At 51.7% G+C, this 25101-nt stretch overlaps 6 protein-coding genes across 6 annotated transcripts; 2 read left to right on the plus strand and 4 right to left on the minus strand.

Annotated features, from left to right (window-relative positions):
* Positions 1-314: 314 nt before the first annotated feature.
* On the plus strand, positions 315-3095 carry AA0111_g6583 (putative chloride channel protein; the record flags this gene model as incomplete). Its single annotated transcript, XM_028652821.1, has 2 exons — positions 315-1418; positions 1473-3095. The coding sequence occupies 2 exons, from the start codon at positions 315-317 to the stop codon at positions 3093-3095; spliced, it is 2727 nt and encodes a 908-aa protein (XP_028505835.1).
* Positions 3096-3674: 579 nt separating this feature from the next.
* AA0111_g6584 (Dynein heavy chain, cytoplasmic) lies at positions 3675-16747 on the plus strand (the record flags this gene model as incomplete). Its single annotated transcript, XM_028652822.1, has 2 exons — positions 3675-3828; positions 4017-16747. The coding sequence occupies 2 exons, from the start codon at positions 3675-3677 to the stop codon at positions 16745-16747; spliced, it is 12885 nt and encodes a 4294-aa protein (XP_028505837.1).
* A 435-nt stretch (positions 16748-17182) lies between these two features.
* On the minus strand, positions 17183-18388 carry AA0111_g6585 (hypothetical protein; the record flags this gene model as incomplete). Its single annotated transcript, XM_028652823.1, has 1 exon — positions 17183-18388. One exon carries the CDS (start codon positions 18386-18388, stop codon positions 17183-17185), a length of 1206 nt encoding a protein of 401 aa, XP_028505832.1.
* Positions 18389-19179: 791 nt separating this feature from the next.
* On the minus strand, positions 19180-20895 carry AA0111_g6586 (hypothetical protein; the record flags this gene model as incomplete). Its single annotated transcript, XM_028652824.1, has 1 exon — positions 19180-20895. One exon carries the CDS (start codon positions 20893-20895, stop codon positions 19180-19182), a length of 1716 nt encoding a protein of 571 aa, XP_028505834.1.
* Positions 20896-21887: 992 nt separating this feature from the next.
* On the minus strand, positions 21888-22681 carry AA0111_g6587 (hypothetical protein; the record flags this gene model as incomplete). Its single annotated transcript, XM_028652825.1, has 4 exons — positions 21888-22040; positions 22091-22195; positions 22246-22457; positions 22513-22681. The coding sequence occupies 4 exons, from the start codon at positions 22679-22681 to the stop codon at positions 21888-21890; spliced, it is 639 nt and encodes a 212-aa protein (XP_028505833.1).
* A 587-nt stretch (positions 22682-23268) lies between these two features.
* Positions 23269-24690, minus strand: AA0111_g6588 (hypothetical protein; the record flags this gene model as incomplete). Its single annotated transcript, XM_028652826.1, has 1 exon — positions 23269-24690. One exon carries the CDS (start codon positions 24688-24690, stop codon positions 23269-23271), a length of 1422 nt encoding a protein of 473 aa, XP_028505839.1.
* Positions 24691-25101: the final 411 nt, after the last annotated feature.

Raw genomic sequence — 25101 nt, forward strand, 5'->3', positions numbered from 1 at the left:
TACGTAAATTGAGCCCGGAGACATGCGCTAAATTGTGTCAACCTGTTCACGAATCAAGAACCTGGCGAAGACCTTCAAGGTACCTTGTAGTCACAATATAGAGGAAAAGATCTTTCTTGGTTGATGTCTTCGCAAGTGTGGCTGTGCATGATCGGACTCCCGAGACGTCGATCTGGAGCTGGGATGGGAGGGACCCTTGCATGAGATAGCTCCCAGATGATACGCAGCCACGCCAAACCCCAAACTTCGAAACAACCAGGCCACTTGATCCACGCTCTTCCCACGCGAAGAAAACCCCCTTCAACGACGATGCGATGAATCGTTCCTCATCCTCTGGCTCACGCGCCCGCCAATCCTCCCAACAGCCTACACCCCTCCGTCCCCAATCCACGCGCCGTCCGTCCTCGCGCCCCAATCAGCCCTCACGCTCCACGTCTTTTGCACCTTCTCTCCGGCGGCGCACAACAGGCCAATCCTTCCTGTCCCTCGACCCTGACCATGATGACCCGGAGGCTGCAGAAACTACACATACTGATGCGGCCATTGTCGAAGAGATAGCAGAGATCAAGCGGTATGAAGACTTCACAACGATAGACTGGGTTCAAGACGCTGCCCGCGAACAATTGCGACGGAAAGCGCGCCGGCGTGAAAGAGATAGCATCGGTGTGCGGAAAGATGGCAGGACCGCGAAAGTGTTCCTAGGCCGAGGACAAGGGAAATGGAGGCGGAAGATCGCCGAAGCATACGATGCAGGCCAAGCGTGGATTGTCGTTACGCTTGTTGGCGCTGCGATAGGTCTCAACGCGGCCTTCCTCAATATCATCACTGAATGGCTGAGTGATATCAAACTGGGACATTGCACTACGGCCTTTTACCTCAATGAGAGTTTCTGTTGCTGGGGTGCCGAAGGTGGTTGCCCTGAGTGGAAACGCTGGAGTGGATTCTGGCCAGCGAATTACGTTCTTTACATCATGTTCGCAGCTCTGTTCTCCTTTACCGCGGCAAGGCTGGTCAAGAGCTTCGCACCGTATGCAGCTGGTTCGGGCATCTCAGAGATGAAGTGCATAATCGCGGGCTTCGTTATGAAGGGCTTCCTAGGCTTCACCACGCTTTTCATTAAGTCGATTGGCCTGCCACTGGCTATTGCGTCGGGGCTGTCGGTCGGCAAGGAAGGGCCTAGTGTGCACTATGCCGTATGTACGGGTAATGTGATCAGTAGGTTCTTCGACAAGTACAGAAGGAATGCGGCCAAGACGAGGGAGATCTTATGTGCGAGTGCGGCAGCAGGTGTAGGTGTAGCATTTGGAAGTCCAATTGGAGGTGTGCTTTTCTCACTTGAGGAGATGAGCAATCAGTTTCCACTCAAGACGCTTTGGAGGAGTTATTTCTGTGCGCTAGTCGCTACGGCAGTTCTGGCTGTAAGTCTGATGGATGTGAATATCACATCTATGTTAAGACTGACATATCTCTAGGCTATGAATCCCTTCCGAACAGGCCAGCTCGTCATGTTCAACGTCTCGTATGACCGCTCCTGGCACTTTTTCGAAACCTTCTTCTACATCATCATCGGTGTCTTTGGCGGCCTCTATGGTGCTTTCGTCATCAAATGGAATCTCAGGATGCAAGTCTTTCGCAAGAAGTATCTTTCGGCATACCCCATTACAGAGGCTGTTACGCTAGCTGTCATCACTGGTGTTATCTGCTATCCGAACATGTTCTTAAGGATCGATATGACAGAGAGTATGGAGATTCTGTTCCAGGAGTGTGAGGGTGACAAGGGCTATGACCGTCTTTGTGATGCGAACCATCGCTGGCACAATGTTGGAACCCTTGCCATTGCAACGGTCCTACGCACCCTGTTGGTCGTTATATCGTTCGGGTGTAAAGTGCCTGCTGGCATCTTCGTGCCTAGTATGGCCATCGGCGCCGCTTTTGGTCGTATGGTCGGTATCTGCGTTCAAGCTCTGCACGAATCTTTCCCTGGCTCAGCTTTCTTCTCGGCCTGCGATCCAGATGGAGCTTGTATCACACCAGGCACCTACGCCTTCCTCGGCGCAGCGGCGGCTCTCAGTGGCATCATGCACATCACGGTTAGCGTCGTGGTCATCATGTTCGAGATCACCGGCGCATTGACATACATTCTCCCCACAATGATAGTCGTGGGTGTTACAAAAGCAGTTAGCGAACGTTTTGGTCATGGCGGAATCGCAGACCGCATGATCTACCTGAATGGCTATCCGTTCCTCGACAGCAAAGAAGAACACACCTTTGGTGTTCCTGTTAGCCAAGTCATGTCCAGCCGCGTGGTCTGTCTACCATCCACAGGTATGGAACTTCGTCAGATGGAACGTCTAATGAATGAAAACGCCTACCAAGGCTACCCCATTGTGGAGGACATGAAGACGAAGACACTCGTCGGCTACATCGGCCGAACAGAACTACGCTATGCTATTGATCGCGCCAAAATCGAACAGCAGGCTCCGGGTCACGCAAAATGTTATTTCACATCTTCTTCTCCTGCTAGCAACACCAGTTCCCGAGCTGCAAGCGGCACAGCAGCATCAGCACCCAACACAACGTTTGACTCCATACCCACAACCTCTTCTCAGACCTCGTTAGACTTCACCCGCTATATCGATCCAACACCACTCTCAGTGCATCCCCGCCTACCCCTCGAAACCGTTATGGAGCTGTTCAAGAAAATGGGTCCACGGGTCGTTTTGATCGAATATCGCGGCCGTCTAACTGGTCTAATTACCATCAAGGACTGTCTGAAGTACCAGTTCAAAGTTGAGGCCGGAGGTGGACACGGTGGTGGAACAGGGAATGGCGATGAGGGTATGGAGAGACTAGCGAGTTGGGGGAGGACAGTGGTAAACTGGGGCAGAAGGAGAATCGGCTTGAAGGAAGTGGGTGAGGTTAGGTTGGCAAGTCCTACGGCTGCGACTGCTAGGGATGCGAGAGGTGTTAGGAGAGAGAGTGGTCACGATGACAGAGTTGATGGGACATTTGCTGTCGGAGATGGGGATGACGATGACGATGATATTGGACGAGGTAGGGATGTGGAGTTGGAGGATAGAAGGAGAGACAGATAGTGCATGTGTCCCCGAATCAGAGTCTGGCGCATACGCCTATTCACGAGAACTGCCATGCTCAAACCTCCGTGCCAGCCTTGCAAACCTGAGATGAAAGGAGCGGGTGGGTTCAAAAGTTAGCTTAGAAAGTGGAGCCGACGTTAGCTTACTTTGCACGTGGTGAGCTGTCATTGCCTGTCGATATTCGCCGCTCTCAGTGTGGGATCGAGCAGCTGCTGGACGTGCAAAAAGTAACCACAGCAACAGGTCCTGCATACAACGCGGTTTAACGGCTACACCAATTCCCAAGCCTTCCAGTAGTACTGCATACGTACCAAATTCAAGAGCCAATCAGACGACGATCTCTCCGCTTCCCCTGCCGCTGCCGCTAGTCAGGATAAGCGTGTGACGGCCGTGCGCGTCTACTTCGCGTGCACCTACTGGGGAAATATACTCAGACAGAGGCACCATCACCATCACCGCCGCCTTACCGAGTGCTTGTTCACAACTAGCAATCTCTCCGACTCCCGTCCCTCACTACTCCGCTAGAAGCGCAAACCACATGTCTTCATAGCAACACAAACGCGATAAACAATCAATATGGAGGGACCCTTGAACCCAGGGGCGCCCAACGGCAGCATACGCACACCCAGTCCCTCACCGCCCTCGATAGACCCTCAGATCATCGTCGACCACCTGGAAAAGGTCCTTGACGTCAGCTTGGGAGCCTCGAAAGAGGATCTATTTGCACCCGGTAGTCTGCTGTCCAGCGCCAAGCTACAGGACACGCTGCAGCGATGCGCCCGCTTCGCCTCCGAGGGGCAGTCAGCGCTGTACGTTGTGAAAGACCGGGCAGATGAACCCCGTATCGATGGCATGGATGGCGCAAACGGCAAGTACCCTGCGAAGAGGAAGGAACATCCAAACTGATACAAGCAGCAGGGGCGACCCAGCATTTTACCTATACCATTTCGACCGAGATTACGGCTTCTCCTACTTGTGCAGCATTTGTTGTTATTTCGAAGCGACCGATACCCATAGACCCCGCGATACCCCTTAGCCAGCAGGTTCTTATTCAGACGTTGCCCGGCTTTATACTTTCTAATAACGCTTCTTCCCCCGACGGCACTCCCTATGAGTTTCTTCGTTCTCTCATTCAGTCTGCGGTCGAGCCGTACTTTGACACCTACACCAAGAGCCAACGCGATCTGGCGGGGAAATACAGCAAGGGCGACAACGATGCTAGGACGGGAATTTCGGCGACAAGGAAGAAGATTGCGGAGCTGGCTGTCAGTTTGGGCAACCTCGAGCAGAATGTGGAGATCCCAGAGCTGCTACTGCCTCTCCACCCGCTTATCCAGAGTGCGCTGGATGATGCTAGTCAGCGTGGCGTGAAACCCTCTCCGGAACTCATCCCTGCTGCAATCGTACAAGACAGTAGCTTCCTTAACGGACTGCAGTCGACAGTCAATGGTTGGATCAAATCGATACAGACAATCACCAAGACATCTCGAGATGTGTCTACTGGAACTGCAGCACAAGAGATTAATTTCTGGATCTCCATGGAGTCAAGGCTACAAGACATTGAGACGCAGTTGGGTAGTCCCGGTGTTAGGCTCACTTTGGACGTGTTGAAGAACGCGAAGCGTTTCCAAGCTACCGTCAGCTTCAGCGCAGACACTGGGCTCAAGGAGAGCACGGATCTGGTGCAGAAGTACAACCAGCTCATGCGAGAATTTCCTCTGGACCAGCTGTTGTCTTCAACCTCACTACAAGCGGTACAGGAGGCGATTCAGTCCATCTTCAGCCACATGAACAAGAAGCTTCGCATTTGCCCTTACCCCGTCCGCCGAGCCCTTCCTCTTGTTGAAGCTATTTCCGGCGACCTCGACAAACAGCTCCATAACCTCCTACATGGCAAGACACTCATGCACATGGATTACCCCGAATTTCAGGCCATCATGGCTGTTGCAGAGAGCATCTGGCGTACATGGGAAGAGAACGTCAAGGAATTCACCAATGTTGCTCGTGAAGTGACTAGGCGAAGGAACGAGAAGTTCATCCCGATCAAGATTGCAGCTAGGCACAAAGAGACGGAAGAGCGCATTCGCTACATCACGACATTCCGTAAGAACCACGAGCAGCTCCAGCGAACCATCGTCAACGTCCTGGGCTCGCAATCCTCCCTGTCCGAGAGTGCCCCAGCCAAAGAGGCGGTTATCATCGAGGAGATTGGTGATGTGGACGCTGTAAAGGAGGTCAAGGAAGCCTACGATGTCCTCAAGGATGTCGATGTGCTGGATGTCTCACCTGAAGGCACGCGCCTTTTTGAACAAGCAGAGCAAAAGTACAACGAGCGTACTTCTCGTGTGGAGAACTCCATCATCGCTAGGCTTAGAGATCGTCTTGGTACTGCTAAGACCGCCAGCGAGATGTTCCGCGTCTTCTCCAAGTTTAACCCGCTCTTCGTCCGACCGAAAATTCGGGGTGCTATTTCCGAATACCAGACGCAGCTCATTGAGAACGTCAAGCAGGATATCTTGGCACTTCATGAGCGCTTCAAGCGTCAGTACGGTAACTCTGAAGCCCATGCCATGGCGCAGCTCCGTGACTTCCCCCCGGTTTCTGGCGCTGTTATCTGGGCTCGACAGATTGAAACACAATTGGAGAGCTACATGGGCAAGGTTGAAGACATCCTGGGCAAGGACTGGGCGCTTCACGCTGAAGGACAGAAGCTCCAGGCTGAGAGCAGTATGTTCAAGAAGAAGCTCGACACCCGACCGATCTTCGAGTCCTGGCTTCAAGAGGTGGCTAGGAGGAAACTCCAGATCTCCGGACGTCTTTTCCTTGTCAGCAGGAACCGTGCTGCAGGAAACATCTTGGAGCTGAACGTCAACTTTGATGCACAAGTCATTGCGCTGTTCAAGGAAGTTCGTAATCTGACATGGCGCGGCTACCAAGTGCCCCACGGCATCAACAACATCTCGAAGGAGGCCAAGCGTGTGTACCCATACGCTGTTAGCCTCATGGAAAGCGTCCGCACCTACACTCAGACCCTGCGCTCCATCGCTGAGATGGGAGGGGTTGCTCTCTTGCTCAACAACTATGTTAATGAGGTGCAAGCACTTGTCGGCAAAGGTGTTCCTCTAAAGTGGGAGTCTTTTGTGCATGCTTACGATCTCCACGTCCGACAATCCGGCTTTCCCGTTGGAGGTGGAAGCGTTCGTAGTGAGAGCAAGCATGTTCAGTTTGTCCGTGACTTTGCGGCTACGACATCGCTACTCCAACTCAAGGTCGCAACACTCGTCAACATCAACGCTGCGGTTGAGAAATCGTTGAAGGATCTGGAGACCTGCCCATACACTAAGGAGGCTTTCCAACAAAACCTAGAGACCATCCAGAAGTCCATTGACCAGCTTAACCTTGAAAGCTACGCCAACCTTGCTTCTTGGGTATCTGACATGAACGCGCGCATTGAGTCCATTCTGTTGGTCCGTCTTAGCCGAGCTATCGCTTTGTGGATTGAGATCTTCAATAATATCGACGAAGAAGACGGAAATCGACGTCCAGTCAGTGAAGCCGTCTCGACAGAGGTACCCGAGGTGAAGCCAACTCTTGCACGTTTACCTCTTGAGATTACTATGCGAAACCAAGTCATCTCCCTCAGCCCGCCAGTGGAATTCGCCCGAGCAAGCTGGCTTGAGCAGCTTCAGCAATGGCTCGCCATCATCTGTACCCTCCAGAAGATCAAGGCTTCACGATACGAGATCCGACTTGAAGCAACTAACGACACCTCGGTCAGCCAATTCTCCGACCTGCCAAGCCGATGCACCGATTCGCTGATCGAAGTCTATGGCGCCGTTGAGGGCAAGCTCCGTGACATCTCATCTTACGTTGACGAGTGGCTTCAATTCCAGTCGCTATGGGATCTGCAGTCTGAGCATGTCTATGACATCCTTGGTGAGGATCTCTCCCGATGGCTACAACTTCTCCAGGAGATCCGTAAGACTCGTGCTACATTTGACAACTCCGATATCAGTCGCCAGTTCGGATATGTCACCGTCGATTATGACCAAGTGCAGGTCAAGGTCAACGCCAAGTACGACCAATGGCAGCAGGAAATCCTTACCAAGTTCGCTAGTAGACTGGGCCAGCGCATGAACGACGTGTATGTGCAGATCGAGAAGGCACGCAAAGATCTCGAGATGCAGACACTGGAGGCTTCGTCCACTGCCCAGGCTGTATCGTTCATTACCACAGTCCAACAATGCAAGAGGAAGGTCCTCGAGTGGGAACCAGAGATTTCCACATTCCGCCAGGGTCAAGCGACTCTGGCGCGCCAGCGTTACCAGTTTCCCTCTGACTGGCTGCAGATGGAACAGATCGACCATGAATGGCAGACGTTGAACGAGGTCTTGGAAAGGAAGACCAAGATCGCGAACGATCAAGCAGACGCTCTGCGGGCTAAGATTGCTGCCGAAGACAAGGTCGTCAACCAGAAGATCATGGACATCACCGGAGAGTGGGCGGAAGATAAACCTGTCGCAGGCAACCTGGCGCCAGCTGATGCCTCTGCCATTCTTGCTAAGTTTGATCAGAAGCTCAACCAGCTGCAGAGCGAGTCCAGCAACATTTCCAAGGCCAAGGAAGCTCTTGGATTGCCACCGTCTCCGGAGAACGCACTAGAGACCCTGCTGGAGGAAGTACAAGACTTCAAGTCCGTCTGGTCCGCGCTCGGCACGATCTGGGCCAGCATCGACGACCTCCGTGAGGTATTGTGGACCAGTATTCAACCCCGCAAGCTGCGACAGAATCTTGATAACCTACTCAAGATGACCAAGGACATGCCTAGTCGGATGCGACAGTACCAGGCTTTCGAGTATGTTCAAACTACACTGAAGCAACTTCTCAAAGAGAACGCCATCCTTGCAGAGCTGCGCTCTGATGCCGTCAAAGAGCGCCATTGGGTTAGAATTTTCAAGAACCTGAGACCACACAAGCGTTACTCCGCAATATCCATGACCCTCGGTGATGTTTGGGATCTCAAGCTTGGTCCTAGCGAGAAGATCATCCGAGATGTCATTACTCAGGCAGCTGGCGAGATGGCATTGGAAGAGTTTCTCAAGCAGGTTCGCGAGACCTGGCAGAATTATGCTCTGGAGCTTGTCAACTACCAGAACAAGTGCCGTCTTATCAGGGGATGGGATGACCTCTTTGCCAAGTGCAGCGAGAACCTCAACTCACTGCAGGCTATGCGCCACTCGCCTTACTACAAGGAGTTCGAGGAAGAAGCATCGTCTTGGGAGGACAAGCTCAACCGTGTACACGTCCTGTTCGACGTATGGATTGATGTGCAACGCCAATGGGTTTACCTGGAGGGTGTGTTCACTGGTAACGCTGACATTAAGCACCTTTTGCCAATGGAGTCGGCTCGTTTCCAGAACATCAACTCTGAGTTTTTGTCAGTTATGAAGAAGGTCTCGCGACAGCCTTTCGTGCTTGAAGTCCTCAATATCTCTGGTGTGCAGAAGTCATTAGAGCGCCTCGCTGAGCTCTTGAACAAGATTCAGAAGGCTCTCGGAGAGTACCTGGAGCGCGAGCGTGTGTCATTCCCTCGATTCTACTTCGTTGGTGACGAAGACCTACTGGAAATTATCGGTAACAGTAACGACGTTCTCCGTATTGCCAAACATCTGCGGAAGATGTTCGCTGGTATTTCTGGACTTATCACGGACGAGGATGGCGTGATTCAAGGATTCACGTCCAAGGAAGGAGAAGAGGTCACGCTTCGCAAAGAAATTTCGCTTGTCAAGACACCTAGGATCAACGAGTGGCTTGGTGCACTAGAGGCTAACATGAAATCTACGCTGGCTGAGTTGACCTTCGAGGCTTACGAAGAGTTCGCTCAGCTCATCGAACCGGACACGATGGATCCCCAGGCTTTCACTGATTACATCGCCAAGTACCCTACCCAAGTGGTCGTCCTTGGAACGCAAATTGCGTGGACTCATGCTGTGGAGAAGTCTCTCGCTGAGGAGGGAACGACCTTGCCTCAGTTGTATGAGAAACAAGTCAATGTCTTGAAGCTGCTCGCTACGGCTGTTTTGGGTGATCTTGAACCCATCCAACGCCGTAAATGCGAGGATCTTATCACCGAGTTCGTTCACCAGCGAGATGTCATCCACAAGCTTGAGAAGGTTGGCGCTCGCTCACCCACCCACCACATGTGGCTACTGTGCATGCGATATGTATATGAGCCTGGCAATGATCTACTACAGCGACTGAGGATCAAGATGGCAAATGCAGTCCTCGACTACGGCTTTGAGTACTTGGGTGTTGCGGACCGCCTCGTACGCACACCTCTTACCGATCGCTGTTTCCTCACCCTCACACAGGCGCTCTGCCAACGACTTGGTGGCTCACCATACGGTCCCGCTGGTACTGGAAAGACCGAGTCTGTCAAAGCTCTTGGTGTACAACTTGGACGATTTACCCTAGTTTTCTGCTGTGACGACACATTCGATTTCCAGGCCATGGGTCGTATCTTCCTTGGTATCTGTCAGGTCGGAGCTTGGGGTTGTTTCGACGAGTTCAACCGTTTGGAGGAGCGTATTCTTTCAGCTGTGTCGCAGCAGATCCAGAACATCCAGCTGGGTCTCAAGAAGGGTGCTGAGGATGAGAAGTCCCAGATCGAACTTATTGGTCGTCAATTGAAAGTCAACGGCAACACTGGTGTCTTCATTACCATGAACCCTGGTTACGCGGGTCGATCGAACTTGCCTGACAATCTCAAGAAGCTCTTCCGAAGTATCGCCATGTCCAAGCCCGACAAGGAACTTATTGCAGAGGTTATGCTCTACTCCCAAGGTTTCTCTCAGGCCAAGGAGTTATCGAAACAAGTCGTACCATTCTTCGACAGGTGCTCAGGGGGTCTTTCCAAGCAAGCTCATTACGACTTTGGTCTTCGTGCATTGAAGAGTGTACTTGTTAGCTCTGGTGGTTTGAAGCGAGCTCGTATCGCTGCTCAGCAAGACTCTCAGACCTTAGACGAAGCGAGCATGGAGCCTCAAATCATCATCCAGAGTTTGCGAGAGACCATGGCACCAAAGCTCATTCGCTCTGATGTTGAGCTCATGATGGCCATCCAAGAAGAGTCATTCCCTGGTGTTGAGTACATTCCTGCTCCGCTTGATCAGTTGACTGAGGCTATTCACAAGTGCGCCGCTGAGTCAAAGCTCGTGGTCAGTGATTCTTGGATGACCAAGATCATTCAACTCTACCAGATTCAGAAGTTGCACCACGGTGTCATGATGGTCGGTTCTTCCGGATCCGGAAAGTCTGCGGCCTGGAGGACCCTTCTTTCCGCTCTTCAAGCCGTGGAGGGTGTAGAAGGCGTCTGTCACGTCATTGATCCCAAGGTCATGTCAAAGGAGCAGCTTTATGGAACTCTTGACAGCACTACTCGCGAATGGACCGATGGTCTCTTCACGAGTATACTGCGCAAAATTGTCGACAACCTCCGTGGTGAGGACACCAAGCGCCATTGGATTGTATTCGACGGAGATGTTGACCCCGAGTGGGTCGAGAACTTGAATTCCGTGCTCGACGATAACAAGCTCCTCACCCTGCCAAATGGAGAGCGTCTCAACTTGCCGTCTAACGTTCGCATCATGTTCGAAGTTGAGACCCTGAAGTACGCCACTCTTGCCACTGTCTCCCGTTGTGGTATGGTCTGGTTCAGCGACGACACTGTGGAGGTCGATATGATGATCAAGAACTACATTGAGCACCTCAAGACTACGCCGTTTGAGGATATTGAAGACGATTCGGTTGCTCCAGGTCAGATGTCTCAGAAGACAATGACCACCCAGGGTCTAATCGCCGACTTCCTGCACATCAAGCTCACCCAGGATCGGTTTATTGAGAAAGCCCTCAGCATGGCTAGGAAGTTCAAGCACATCATGGAGTACACCGACATTCGTGCGCTCAACACGCTGTTCTCTCTGCTCAACAAGGCTTGTCGCAATGTCCTAGAGTACAATGTGCAGCACCCGGACTTCTCTCTTGAGGATGACAAGATGGAGACTTATCTAGCGAAGAAGATGCTTATCGCTTTGGTGTGGGCATTGGTTGGTGATTGCCCTCTGATGGAGCGCAAGCAATTTGGAGACCTTATCGCTGGCCTCACCGACGTCGAGCTTCCCACCCTCAACGAATCTACTTCACTCATCGATTACGATGTCAAGCCTGACAAGCCAGAATGGGATACTTGGCAGAGTCAGGTACCGAATGTTGAGGTCAACACCCATTCCGTCACTCAGACTGATGTGGTTATTCCGACGCTGGACACGGTCCGTCACGAGGACGTTCTCTACTCTTGGCTCGCAGAGCACAAGCCACTCTTGCTTTGCGGTCCTCCAGGTTCCGGAAAGACCATGACACTGTTCAGCGCACTCCGAAAGCTACCCAACATGCAGGTTGTAGGTCTCAACTTCTCTAGTGCGACTACACCGGATCTTCTCATCAAGACATTCGAGCAATACTGCGAGTACAAGAAGACTCTCAATGGTGTTCAGCTTACGCCTACTCAAGTTGGCCGTTGGCTAGTAATCTTCTGTGATGAGATCAACTTGCCTGCACCCGACAAGTACGGTACTCAACGAGCGATCTCCTTCTTGCGACAGCTGGTTGAGCACAACGGTTTCTGGAGGACGTCTGACAAGACTTGGGTTACTCTAGATCGCATACAATTCGTTGGCGCTTGTAACCCTCCCACAGATGCTGGGCGTACGCCGATGGGACTCAGGTTCTTGCGTCATGCTCCGCTTATTATGGTCGACTACCCCGGACAGCAATCGCTTCTGCAGATTTACGGTACCTTCAATACTGCCGTGCTCAAGATCATCCCGACTTTACGAGGATATGCAGACGCTCTTACCAGGGCCATGGTACAACTCTACGCAGAGTCGCAAAAGCGCTTCACGCCAGACATTCAACCACACTATGTTTACTCCCCCCGTGAGCTTACTCGATGGGTACGTGGTATCTATGAGGCTCTACGACCACTTGAGAGCTTGCCAATTGAAGGCCTTGTCCGTATCTGGGCACATGAAGCACTACGATTATTCCAGGATCGACTTATCGCAGAAGAAGAGAGACAATGGACCGAAGAATGCGTCCACCGTATCGCGGCTGAACACTTCCCTACTATCGACGAGGAGAAAGCTCTCGGTGGCCCCATCCTCTTCTCCAACTGGCTATCCAAGAATTACGTGCCGGTTGAGCGCGAGCAACTCCGAGAGTTTGTCAAGGCTCGTCTCCGAACCTTCTGCGAGGAAGAGGTGGACGTACCACTCATTCTGTTCAATGACGTGCTCGAGCATGTTCTCCGCATCGACCGTGTCTTCCGTCAACCACAAGGTCATCTTATCCTTATCGGTGTCAGCGGCTCCGGAAAGACGACACTGTCGCGCTTCGTCGCCTGGATGAACGGTCTGAGTGTCTACCAGATCAAGGTTCACGGAAAGTACTCAGGCGAAGACTTCGACGAAGACTTGCGTACTGTTCTTCGACGATGCGGTTGCAAGGGCGAAAAGATCTGCTTCATCATGGACGAAGCTAACGTTCTTGATTCCGGTTTCCTCGAACGCATGAACACCCTCTTGGCAAACGCGGAGGTTCCTGGTCTGTTTGAGGGTGATGAGTATGCTTCTCTGCTTACTGCTATCAAAGAGGGTGCGCAGCGACAAGGTATCATTCTCGACTCACAGGAAGAGTTGTACAAGTGGTTCACGGAGCAGATTGTCAAGAACCTCCACGTGGTGTTCACTATGAACCCTCCCGAGGAAGGCCTGTCATCAAAGGCAGCTACCAGTCCCGCTCTTTTCAACCGTTGCGTGCTCAACTGGTTCGGAGACTGGTCTGATCAGGCTCTGTACCAAGTCAGCTCCGAGCTTACACAGTCTGTCGATCTCGACCGCGCAAACTACGTTGCGCCAGATAGCATTCCAGTCGCCTATCGTGGACTTACCCTCCCACCATCTCATCGCGAGAGCGTGGTGAACGCCATGGTCGCAGTACACCACTCATTACGTAGCAAGAACGCGAAGTTGCAGAAGACACAAAACAGGAAGATGTACCTCACGCCGCGTCACTTCCTGGACTTTGTTGCACAGTATGTCAAGCTCTACAACGAGAAGCGCGAGGACCTTGAGGAGCAGCAGCGCCATCTCAACGTCGGTCTGGAGAAGCTTCGCGAGACATTCGACAAGGTCAAGGAACTGCGAGCAAGCCTTGCCGAGAAACAAACACAGCTTACTAAGAAGGATGCTGAAGCAAATGAAAAGCTGCAACGCATGATTGCGGATCAGAACGAGGCGGAACAGAAGAAGGCTGGGTCGATCAAGATGCAAGCGCAACTTGCCAAGGACAAGGAAGAGATTCAGAAGCGACAAGAGGTGGTAGAGCATGACTTGGCAGCTGCCGAGCCGGCTGTTTTGGAGGCACAGAAGAGTGTGCAGAACATCAAGCGACAACATCTGACTGAAGTTCGATCTATGCAGAACCCTCCCGCTGGTGTCAAGCTTGCGCTGGAAGCTGTCTGCACAATTCTTGGACATAAGCCCGACAGCTGGAAGACCATTGTTTCCATTGTCAGGCGCGACGACTTCATCGCCAGTATCGTGCAGTTCGACAACGAGAGGCAGATGACAGCAGCCCATCGTAGGAAGATGCAGAAGGAATACCTTTCTCAAGAGGACTTTACTTTCGAGAAGGTCAACCGCGCTTCCAAAGCCTGTGGTCCTCTCGTACAGTGGGTGTCTGCTCAAGTCACCTACTCAGATATTCTCGACCGAGTCGGACCCCTACGTGCTGAAGTCGATCAGCTTCAAGTGGAGCTACAAAAGACTGAAGAGGGTGCGAAGGAGACCCAGCTCCTCATCCAGAACCTCGAGGAGAGTATCGGCCGGTACAAGACCGAATACGCCGCTCTGATCAGCGAAACCCAGGCCATTAAGACGGAGATGTCGACCGTTCAATTCAAGGTTGATCGCAGTGTACGCCTTCTCGACAGCTTGTCCTCTGAACGTGTTCGATGGGAAGAGAGCAGCAAGTCATTCGACTCTCAGATCGATACTATCGTCGGCGACGTCTTAGTTGCGGCTGCATTCATCGCCTATGCCGGTTACTACGATCAGCAGTACAGGAAAGCTCTTACAGAAGATTGGTATGATCATCTCAAGCACTCTGGAATCAGCTTCAAGCCAACAAACCCATTCACGGAGTATCTATCGACTGCTGATGACCGCCTGAACTGGCAACACAATGGTTTACCAGTGGATGACCTGTGTACGGAGAACGCCATCATTCTCGAGAGGTTCAACCGTTACCCGCTGATCATCGATCCTTCTGGTAGGACCACAGAGTTCTTGCAGAATGAATGCAAGGACCGCCGTCTCACAGTGACCAGTTTCCTGGATGACTCATTCACGAAGCAGCTCGAGAGCTCTTTGCGTTTCGGTAACCCGATCTTGATCCAGGATGCCGAACATCTGGACCCTATTCTCAACCACGTCCTCAACAAGGAATACCAGAAGACTGGAGGTCGTGTGCTTATTCAACTTGGCAAGCAGGAGATTGACTTTTCGCCGTCTTTCCGTTTGTACCTCTCGACACGCGATCCCTCGGCCAATTTCGCTCCTGATATCTGCAGTCGTACCACATTTGTCAACTTCACAGTTACGCAGAGCAGTTTGCAAACACAGACGCTCAATGAAGTCCTCAAATCCGAGCGCCCCGATGTCGATGAGCGCCGATCTAACCTCATTAAGATGCAAGGAGAGTTTGCGGTCCATCTTCGTCAGCTCGAGAAGCGGTTGCTCCAAGCCCTCAACGAGTCGCGTGGCAACATTCTGGATGACGACCGCGTCATCGAAACGCTCGAGACACTCAAGAAGGAGGCCAAGGACATTTCGGACAAGGTTTCCGAGACCACTGGTGTTATGACCGAGGTGGAGAACATTACCAAGGAGTACACTGTGGTAGCTCGTTCTTGCGCAGCTATCTTTGCTGTGCTGGAGCAACTGCATCATCTCAACCACTTCTACCAGTTCTCGCTCCAATACTTTACTCAGATCTTCGAGACTGTGCTACGCAAGGTTCGTAACGGTTCTATCACGGGCCATGCTGCTCGTATCGAGCAGATTGTCACCGAGCTCTTTGTGGATGCATACCGTCGCACATCGCTTTCCTTGCTACAGAAGGACCGTGTCACATTTGCCATGCTTCTCGTGCAAGCAGCGCCCTACAAGATGGACAAGACACATATCGACCAAATTCTCGATCCCGACCTCAAGGGTATTGACGTATCAACCGAGACCGAACGCAAACAAGAGGCCATGGAGCGTGCGAGCAAGATTCCAATGTTCAAGGAGGAGTTGGAGAAGATCAAAGATAGCGCGTGGGATGCTTTCCTCAACGAAGAGATGGGAGAACGACACGTACCGCAGGCTTGGCCAGAAGATCTGGCCAAATTCGACAAGCTCCTGCGAGCTCTTGTCCTGGTCAAGCTATTCCGTGTGGACCGTTTCGTGCCCGCTGTTGAGCGTTTCGTTACTGAAGTGTTTGGCAAGGGTATCTTAGACGCAAGTGGTGATCTGGGCGATATCGTCAAGCAAGTCAACGCGGTCACACCGGTGGCGCTCAGCTCCAGCCCTGGATTCGACGCAAGTTACAAGGTCGACAATCTTGTAGAGAGGGAACAAGTCATTTGCTCCAACATTGCCATGGGTTCCAACGAAGGTGCCGCGTCAGCCGACAAAGCTATCGCCAACGCCGCCACCACTGGAAACTGGGTTCTTGTCAAGAACGTGCATCTTGCTCCTCAGTGGTTGCAATCACTCGAGAAGCGTCTCGAAGCGCTCAAGCCCAACCCTGACTTCCGCCTCTTCCTGTCCATGGAATCCAGTCCAAAGATCCCAGTCAACCTTCTTCGCGCCTCTCGTGTTCTTTCTTACGAGCAGCCTGCTGGAGTTCGCGCCAACATGAAGGACTCGCTATCTTCTTTGGCCGAGAAGGCTAACAAGCAACCCGTGGAGAAGGCGCGTGTCTACCTTCTCTTGTCCTTCCTCCATGCGGTCATTCAAGAGCGTCTCCGGTACGCACCGACACTGGGATGGAAGGGTTTCTGGGAGTTCAATGACAGTGACTACGAATGCTGCAGTTTCATCATCGACACATGGATCGACACTGTCGCGCAAGGTCGATCCAACATCGCCCCCACCAAGATCCCATGGGAGATGCTCCGCATCCTCATCACTGAGATGTACGGCGGCAAGATCGACGACGCAGAAGACTGGCGTATACTCGCTTCTCTCGTCGACGCTTGCATGACGCCCGCTGCATTCGAAGACAACTTCAAGATTGTTAAGGATACTGAGCATAGCGACGGCCTTGAACTACCCAGCACGACCAGCTGGAAGGAATTCATGGGCTGGGTCAACGACCTTCCTGAGCGTGAGCCACCTACTTATCTGGGTCTGCCGGCGAATGCGGAGAAGTTGTTGTTGGTGGGCCAGGCGAATAACATGGTTGGTGGTTTGAAGAGGGTTTTGGATATGTTGGATGAGGGAGAGCAGGTCATGGCCGAGGCTGAGACTGAGATAGAGGTTTAGCTTAGCCATGTGTAGTATGCGTGCTCTGATGAGCGACGCGTTTTCTTTTCCTTTGTTTGCAGTCATTAGCATCTGTTACAAGGCGTTCTATAAGGGGGCTATGAGAGAGTATGACAGTTCAAAGGAATGCTCAGTGGGGTCATTAGTCTGTTCGTATACTCAGGAATTTCTATATTACAGCCTATTTGTTGCCATGGTATCTGTTGAACGTGACTATGCTATCTAATTGGCCACTCATTATGATGTTATCCTAGATTCTCACAAGGTGTTCAAGGATGATATATAACTTGTTGTGACTAGATGTTGTTGATTGATAGATACATGGCACGTTATCTCATAGATAGTCCTTGCTTGGGCTGAGAAGCCTCTAGGACCGAACGGCCTCATCTCCACTAGATCCTTGTACAGATACGGCCGAACCTTAGCCAAAGCCTTTCAATTCCTCTTTGACTCAGCGCTTTCTAATCTTTCTATCCTTCTACCAAGCTCAACCGCCACGGCTATACTACCCTCTTTCTCCAAACGCTCTTTTGTCTCCTGTAGCGATAGGGTGTCAATGTTAGAGTTTACTTCCCACTCCTCCAACGCGGCTTCTCTTCTGCGGCGCATGTCCAGTCGTTCCGTACGTAGCTCTTCTGCTCTCTTCGTCATCATGCCAAGCACACTCTGACGCGAAACCTCAGCTTCCTTGTTGCGTGTCTCTATGGCCGCTTGAATGGCAGACATATCAGTAGCTATGCTCAAAGTTGCCATGTCAGCCTGAATACCCTTAGCACAAGCTTGAGCAATGGCGGCAAGATGCTGCTTCTCTTCGGCGGGAAGACCTCCAATAGCGAGCGTAATAGTGGCTTCTTCGTTCTCGAGCTCGTCGGTCGATCGTTTGCGTGAACCGCTCGCAGCATCTTGAGCGGCTAACTTGTTGAGAACGTCGATGTATTCATCGATGAGAGAGTAGTCTCCAGACAGAGGCGAGCTGTCTAGGAATCCCTTCAGTATCTTGGTTGTGAAACCGGGCTTTGTCGAAGGCGCTGTCATGACAGGGCAGGGTTTCGTCGAGACGACGATGTTGGAACTGGCATTAGAACCAAAGTCGCAGTTAGATTCAAAGCTCGAAGGTTTAGTTTTGATGACGGATGGTCTCTTGCTACGACTGGTACGGATAGTAACAGCAGCACTTCGACTCTTTTTGCGCATTGGCAGGCGGTTCTCAGAAGCTAGTGTCGATGGTGGACTCAACATGAGAGCGTCGGCATCTATATCGTCCCGTATCTGCGCACCCCAGCCCTCTTCTGGCTCGAATAGCGGGCTCTCTTCTCTTGACATCTTGTTCATCTCTGGTTTCTTATTCTTTTTCAATCTGCCAGCATTTCTCATTTCCTTGTTACCACCGGATACCCTCTTACGCTTCGCTGGCGTCTTAGTCGGCAAGTGCGAGGATAGCGGGCTGCACTGCGAGAACATTCCGTACTGGCCGTTCGCCCTCGCATCTGGCTTGTCTGGATTCTCGGCAGCGTAGTGTAGGGCGACGCGATTTGTCCTTGGAGGCTCTCTTGGGAGAACGTTGTCCTCAGATGCTTGGCTTGATGAGTCACTAATGTCTACGATAGGAGCCTTCTGGGATTTCCCATGTGGGGAGGACATAGCTGAGATGGAGCTGAGCAAAACAGAAAGAGACTTTTGGATGAAATAAAGGCGAAGACGAAGGTCATACGAGACTGACTTGATTAGCGTAACAAAGCCGTGGTGACTGCATCTCGAGGTGACCTCGAATTGCTATCAACGCTCTTCCAGATGACGCATCAGTTATCAGATTCAGCATCACCGCGAGCTGCGTTTGCTCTAGACCCATGTTCCAGGCCGCGGAACGACGGATCTGTCGAGCAGCTGTAGGCTTAGGGCATCGTGGAGCGTTTGCTTCCTTGGGCGTTGCATAAGACGCAGAGTTACTAAGAGCTGGCGGTGAATATCATAGATCAACAACGATGTGAGTGGCGTCTCCATTCTTCTTCTGGCGATTTTCCGCGTGCCTGACTGCTCTTCATATTCCGTCTTGGCATGCATGCCTGGAAGTAACGCTGTTTACGTCAACAAGCGGTGTAGTCGCTTCCTAAAAGACATATCCTCCGGTTTGTTTGCGATGGGCATATGTATGTGGACCTGTTGCCGCAGCGTGCTTGGGCTGGACGAGTCGAATATAAGACTAAGTACTTGTCGGCTGATGAATTTTGTTCGGCGAACGCAGCAAGTTAGGACATGAAGGTCCGTGAGAGAAGCCCAATGACCCTGAGACCCCGATGCAATGTAACATGTAAAGATTTCTGTATTAATATTGAGTTTAAACACCCGCCTATTTTAGGTTCATGTCAGTCAAAGTCCTCATTATCCTGATATGCCAACCTTTTCGCAAAAAGGATAAATCCACTAAACGCTCATCAGTCCTCGATATCTAGTAACTTCTGCTTTTTGAACGTGTTCCTCACAGCGCTCCTTTCTTCCTGGATCTTGTCTCTTTTCTTTTCCAACTCGGCACGCTCTCGTTCCCACTTTTCTTTGAAGGCTTCAAACCGGGCATCCATAACTTCCAGATCGTGATCGACGTCGTTCAGGTGTTTGGTAAGATTATGCTGTTTCATGACTAGCCTAGTGAGACTTTCGAATGTTTCGTCTTCGGCTGAGCGCTTAGCGCCGCGTGGCGGGGTCTCGGACGTAAAAGTTTCTTCGGAGGTAGACGTCATTGTGAACGAGCTCTTCCTGAGCGTTGGTTGTGATGGTGGCTTGCTGGGAGCCGATTTACGAGTAATAGTGCCTGGGAGACGAAGTCCCTTGGGTGGTGGTTCGCGGGGCGGTGTAGGTTGGACGTCGATTTCTTCTGGAACGTAGGAACTTTCACTAGCATCATCTGGTGTAGCATCATTTGGTATAGCATCCTTGTTCGCAACGGGTTTCGAGGATTTGACGGCAGCAGACCCCATTCGATCAGCAATGTATCCTAGTGCTGCGTGAAAACGCCCAGGATAACTCTTGGTCTCTTCTAAGACGCAATCCGTTGCAATTCCGGCGGCGATAAAGTACCACTTTACCATAAGCGTGAATCGAGCCCTATCAGCTTGTTCGCAGGGTCCCGTGTTCCTAGGGTATGTCTTACTGAAAGGATGCAATATACGCTGCCTGCCTGTGATCTCGGCAGACATTATCGTCTTGTGTCCGTGGGCACTCTCCACGTAGAATCGGATCTCATGGAAGCCACGCTGCTGTAGCAGCACCATGTACGCATATATGTCGTCTCCTGACTTTGTATGGCTTCCTATAAATAATTTCTTGGGCTGCGCTTCGAGAATATATGTCTGATCCACAAACTTGACATCTTCAGCATCAGGAATGTTGTCTAGAAGATACAACGAGTCGTGTTCATCGAGGAATTCTCGCAGGCGATGTAGATCCGGGTTTGCCTCATTGTTCCACCGATCTTGAATTCCCATCGCAGAGCTTTGCTGCTCCACGAAAGTGCTCCTAGATTTGTTTGGCTCGCCATTTCCGCTATCTGATAGCAAGCCATACGCACTATCTCCATCTTCCGGCTCTGGACTTTCCTCCACGGTCCTATGGAGGGGCAGTCCTCCACTGGAAGTCCAGGACATCTTCCTCAACATAGTCGCGAATCGCTTGCCAAAGTCGTCGTTCCAAGCATCAATGCTGCTTAGGTAGCCTCGCGACAGAAAGTAATACCGGACCACCATGCTAAGCACCCGCCTCTTGAACTTTGACCCGCAAACCAAATGCTTGAACGGTGCGACAAGAGGCTTTTGCAAGACTTCTTCACAAGTGATTTGCTCCGATGGCGAGGGCGGACTCTCATCGCCAATATGTTTCAGACAATAGCGGACATCCTTAGTGCCATCCCCACGTGGCAACAGATAAGCAAGCACGTTGCGGTTGCCTATGCTGCCAATCACCAGAATTGGAGGTTCCTCTCCTACTGAAGGTTCTATCCAGGTCATGGAACCTGCTGATGGCAGTGCATTGAGATAGGTATCGGCGCCGTATTTGGCCATCAGGATTGAAATAGCATGAAGGTTCATCTTTCGGGGTTTTGTGGAGATGGAGGATTGCGAAGATGATCCTTCAAAACGAATTTCCCGTGCGGCCATTGTCAGGTCAGTTTGTTAGGGATCACGGACCTTTGTTGTTCCAAATCGCGCGGCGCGTCTGGCCGCGCGCCGCTGGACGCTCCAGTCCCACACTCACAGCCTGTGATGAGGCATGCAAGGAAACGTTAAACCTCGCGCGAGCTCGTCTGCGTGATGACCCAGAATCCCGTGATGAGGTAGTATCGATAACAAGGCTGAAAAGATGCAGCCCTGAAGGTCCCAGAAGCGTCGATCCTTCAGGGAAGGACCAAGCGGCCGGCTCGCACAAGCGAGAACACGTGCAGTGGCGTAGACGCGTACCCGACAACCTCCACGCGCCAAAAATGGTTGCATTAAAGACATGACGGCTGGTGATTCTATGCATCGGTGTACCTGTGTTGGAGAGACGACAGATCAATGCAGGCGCCTCGTCATCCATAATTGTGACTTCACCACTAGGCTTCACTTTTCTTTGCTCTTTTTTCCTTTTGCCTGTTGGATCAACCATGCTTCTACAGGCGCGCATTCACGATCCATTTGTACCAAGCGTGGCGATGACATCGCAATTGAAACGCAACACACACTCATCTCCAATGAGCTGTCTGAGCTTTCTTACTTTTTTTTTATCGTCAATCTCCCGTTTGAACACAACTTGGGCCAACGACATATCCTATACAATTGATCAAAGCGTGGAAACAAGGCCATCTGGCGCCCACAACTTGGAATGGACCATCGACGTAGCGGAAGAGACCTTCCCCGACGCTTTTAACGCGCCTATCGCTGTCAACGACATGCCCTGGAAACGACCTGACTTCCACCGCGATGGCTTCTCCGCACTCGCTCATTCTCGGTCACATCAGCATCGATCTCCGTTCGCTCAACGTACACAGCGCAGGAACCCTTTCGCCAATACGTAGTGTTTTTATCTTTGGGTATAGCAAAGTTTGATTTCGCCGCTATATCAGTGAGGCTACTTTCAATGCTTTTATCCTGCTAGAGCAGCCCATACTGATCTATATCCCCTGCTTGGTGCTGAACTGGTCATCGTTGAAAGGGACAGTTTCAGTGCCTGTGCTCTCAACAGGCACGATACGGGAACGCTCCCTGCGAGGAGACTCATTATCAGGGTGTGGAATATGTACTGTGACCTCGTAAATCGAATGTGACTAGAATCGGTCAGTGATAGCAGGGTATAACACGAGTGATGGCAGCTTACGGAGCCGTCGTCTTCTACGGTCTGAGTGGAAGATTCCACTTTAGTCTTTGAAGCGTTCTTTGAGGCCCAGCGCATCATGCTTGCTCCGGGCAGACGCTCATGACCCTGGCTGCATTAGTAGCGATCAAGGTGATACATTTGATAAGTATACATACCAGAACGTCATGTGTTTCGCCATGGGCGAGGGCTAAGATGCGATCCTGAAGGCACTTATCGAAGTTGCGGACGAAGTCATCGCACAAAGCGAAAGCGTGTGCATTCCTGGCTTGAGAGGCGTGATGGAGCGCCTCATTCAACGCATTGACCTTCAGAAGCGTACTGGCGAACAGTAGAGCAACGTCTTGCCAATCCCTGTCAGCCGAGTCGCCTGCACATGCATCGTCAGTGCCTTGTTTAACGTCTTTCTCGATCTTTCAACATACCATAAACAGTTGTATATGACGCTGCAAGGTTATAGTTTGTTAGGATGCCATGATCGTACGCGTAAGGGGGAGCCTGGCTGCGTGCCTGATCTCCAGCAATGCCAGGGGTATCTTCGTGGGCGGCTTCGGGAAGCCGGGCGCGATTGTCTTTCGAGTTCGGTTGAGACATGGTGAGTTGACTTTGTGTGAAGATATGTAGAAAGAATAATATAATTCCAGAATAGTTTTATATCAGTGCCATGTGCAGTGAATATAGTTGTGTTCGAAGGCACGGCAGCAACAATGATGATGCGGACATTTGGGGCGTTGAGCTCAAGACTTCATAATTGCAAACTGCATGCAGTGTACACTTTTCACTTCCTCGCAACCATCGTATTGCCTGGTGTAAGGCTTCATTTCACATCATGTCGAGGTCGTGCGTCGCCACCGTCTTCAGCGTCTAACATTGGTGCAGGTTAGGTTTGTACTTCAGGCGTGGCTCTACAAGTGTTTGAGCGTCATACCGGGTTATATAGTGAATCGCTTGCAGGCAATTGTCTTGAAACTTGCTGGACATACGATAAAGCCTAGGAAACATGTAACTACGCAATTAGCAATCGACATCAAACAAGGACTAATGAGATAGCGTGTAGAAGAAGAATGAGGCCAAGATGCACAGAACAATGGCCTAAGAAGAATCTGGAACCCGACTTTTGGTCGACATTTTTTTTTGAATATGAATATCGCTGAAACGCTGAGTATGACAATACTTTCGAATTACTGATGCTGCTCCTTACACCGTTGCTGCTTCGCCCATTTCTTGAATTTGTCCTTTTTCCACCCACTCTTCCAAGTGAGCGTGCTAATTTCCCCGTCAATATTCAGCTTTTGTGGACCTTTGTGCGCTCCGAAGCGTATACTGCTGCTAAGATGGCACTTAGTCGGTGGATTGTCGTTCCAGTTATACTGGAGTATCGACGAGTAGGACCACTGGACGCAGTATTTGCTGTTTTCACAGGACGCCTGGCATGCTTCTGGCGACTCTTCCCCGTTCTGAGCTCGGTCGGCATCGGGGTGTTGGCCTTCGAAGAGGATGTTCCATCGTCCGTTGGATGACTCGGAGGATAGATTGTCCCAGTCATCACGCGTGTAGTTCAGGTCCTCTGGGGTCATGAAGCGGTACCAAAGGTCAGCGAAGCGTAGGGTGGGTTGGTCGGAAGGTCGGTCCTTCTCGAGTTTGAGCAGATCGATGCCGAGGTCTGGGGTGATGTGGTGCATCATCAAGACGGGCTCGCACCATATAGCAGGCGAGAATGGCACGGTGCTCGGATCGAAGCCAGAGATACCTGGCCAAACAACAGTAAACTCAAGCTTGAGTTCGGCCTGCAGAGCGCTGGAAACGAGATCGAATGCTGTTGTATGTTCCGAGATGTGCTCCCGCCGCATTTGGATGAAATCTTTGCGGTTCTTGAACAACTCCAGCATGACCTGCCGCGAGAGAATAAAAGATGTGCCGCCGGCAGCGAAAGGGTCGGGGACAAGCGCCGTTGCAGGCGCTGGCGGATTTCCGAAGAAATGCATTGCATCCGGGTCGTGTTGGCTCAGCCAGTCGAGTAGGTTTGGCCTGTTGATGTATGTCTCGTCGCCAGCGAAGACGTACCAGCTGCGGTCTGGTCGGTACTCCCACGCGGATGCCATAGTCTCCAGGATCTTGTACTTGTGCAGTATTTCCATGTCTCTCCTTTCTTCCTCCGGGTCCGGCTTCTTCAAGTTGGTCAGGGGTATGCTCCTCCGCGCGAAGTCGACCTGAGCACGGTATCTCTCCAGCTGCTCCGTCTTCTTTATGAATTCGGATCCGTACCGCCAGATGACGTCGAATACCGGCCACCTCCCAATCTCCGTTTGTAGGTCTGAGAAGAGCAGGAACGTGCCATGGTCTCGCTCGTCGGTATTGAGGATGAGGGGTGCGACTTTGCTGTACACGTTGTTCGCGGTCGTGGTAACGGCGACGACGAGCTGGTCATGGTCGACTAGATATGGGCCGAGGTTCGATTCTTGCTGCGGCCGCTTGCTCGGAGGGAGTTCTTCGTCGTCGTATGTGCGAGGCCATCCCTTGATCCAGAAGAAGCCGTATATGAGCAGGACGCTGAAGAGGAGGCGTGCCGGACGCGGCATGTGCTTCCGGTAAGAAGACGACATGGTCGCTAGCGTCGGTTGCGTAGCATCTGTCAGTCTAGTAGCTAGAGGAGCAGACAAAGATCGATGTCGTAGATGTACAGATGTCCAAAACGTGTTTCACCCCATCGCAGTGGCCCGATGTCAAAAAAAGCGCGTTGCGAACGTCAGCCCGCACTCAGGGGATGCGACAAGCCTAGACCCGACCGAGACGCGCGTAGACATTCCTGGTGTGGCGCAGCCTTCTGGTCGCTGAGGGACACGCGTCGTGGGAATACGAGAGCAGCATGCCATTCAATACAGCAAACATGATAGTCAGAAGATATTAGTCCTCCAGGACTTGAAATCTAATTGTGACAGACGCCTCATGAGGCGTTCCTGTCATCTTGGCGATGCATCGGAGGAAAAGCGGGCAATCTCCGACGGTGACGTCTA

This window comes from Alternaria arborescens, assembly GCF_004154835.1.
Source record: "Alternaria arborescens strain FERA 675 chromosome Unknown contig_14, whole genome shotgun sequence".
Taxonomy (NCBI): domain Eukaryota; kingdom Fungi; phylum Ascomycota; class Dothideomycetes; order Pleosporales; family Pleosporaceae; genus Alternaria; species Alternaria arborescens.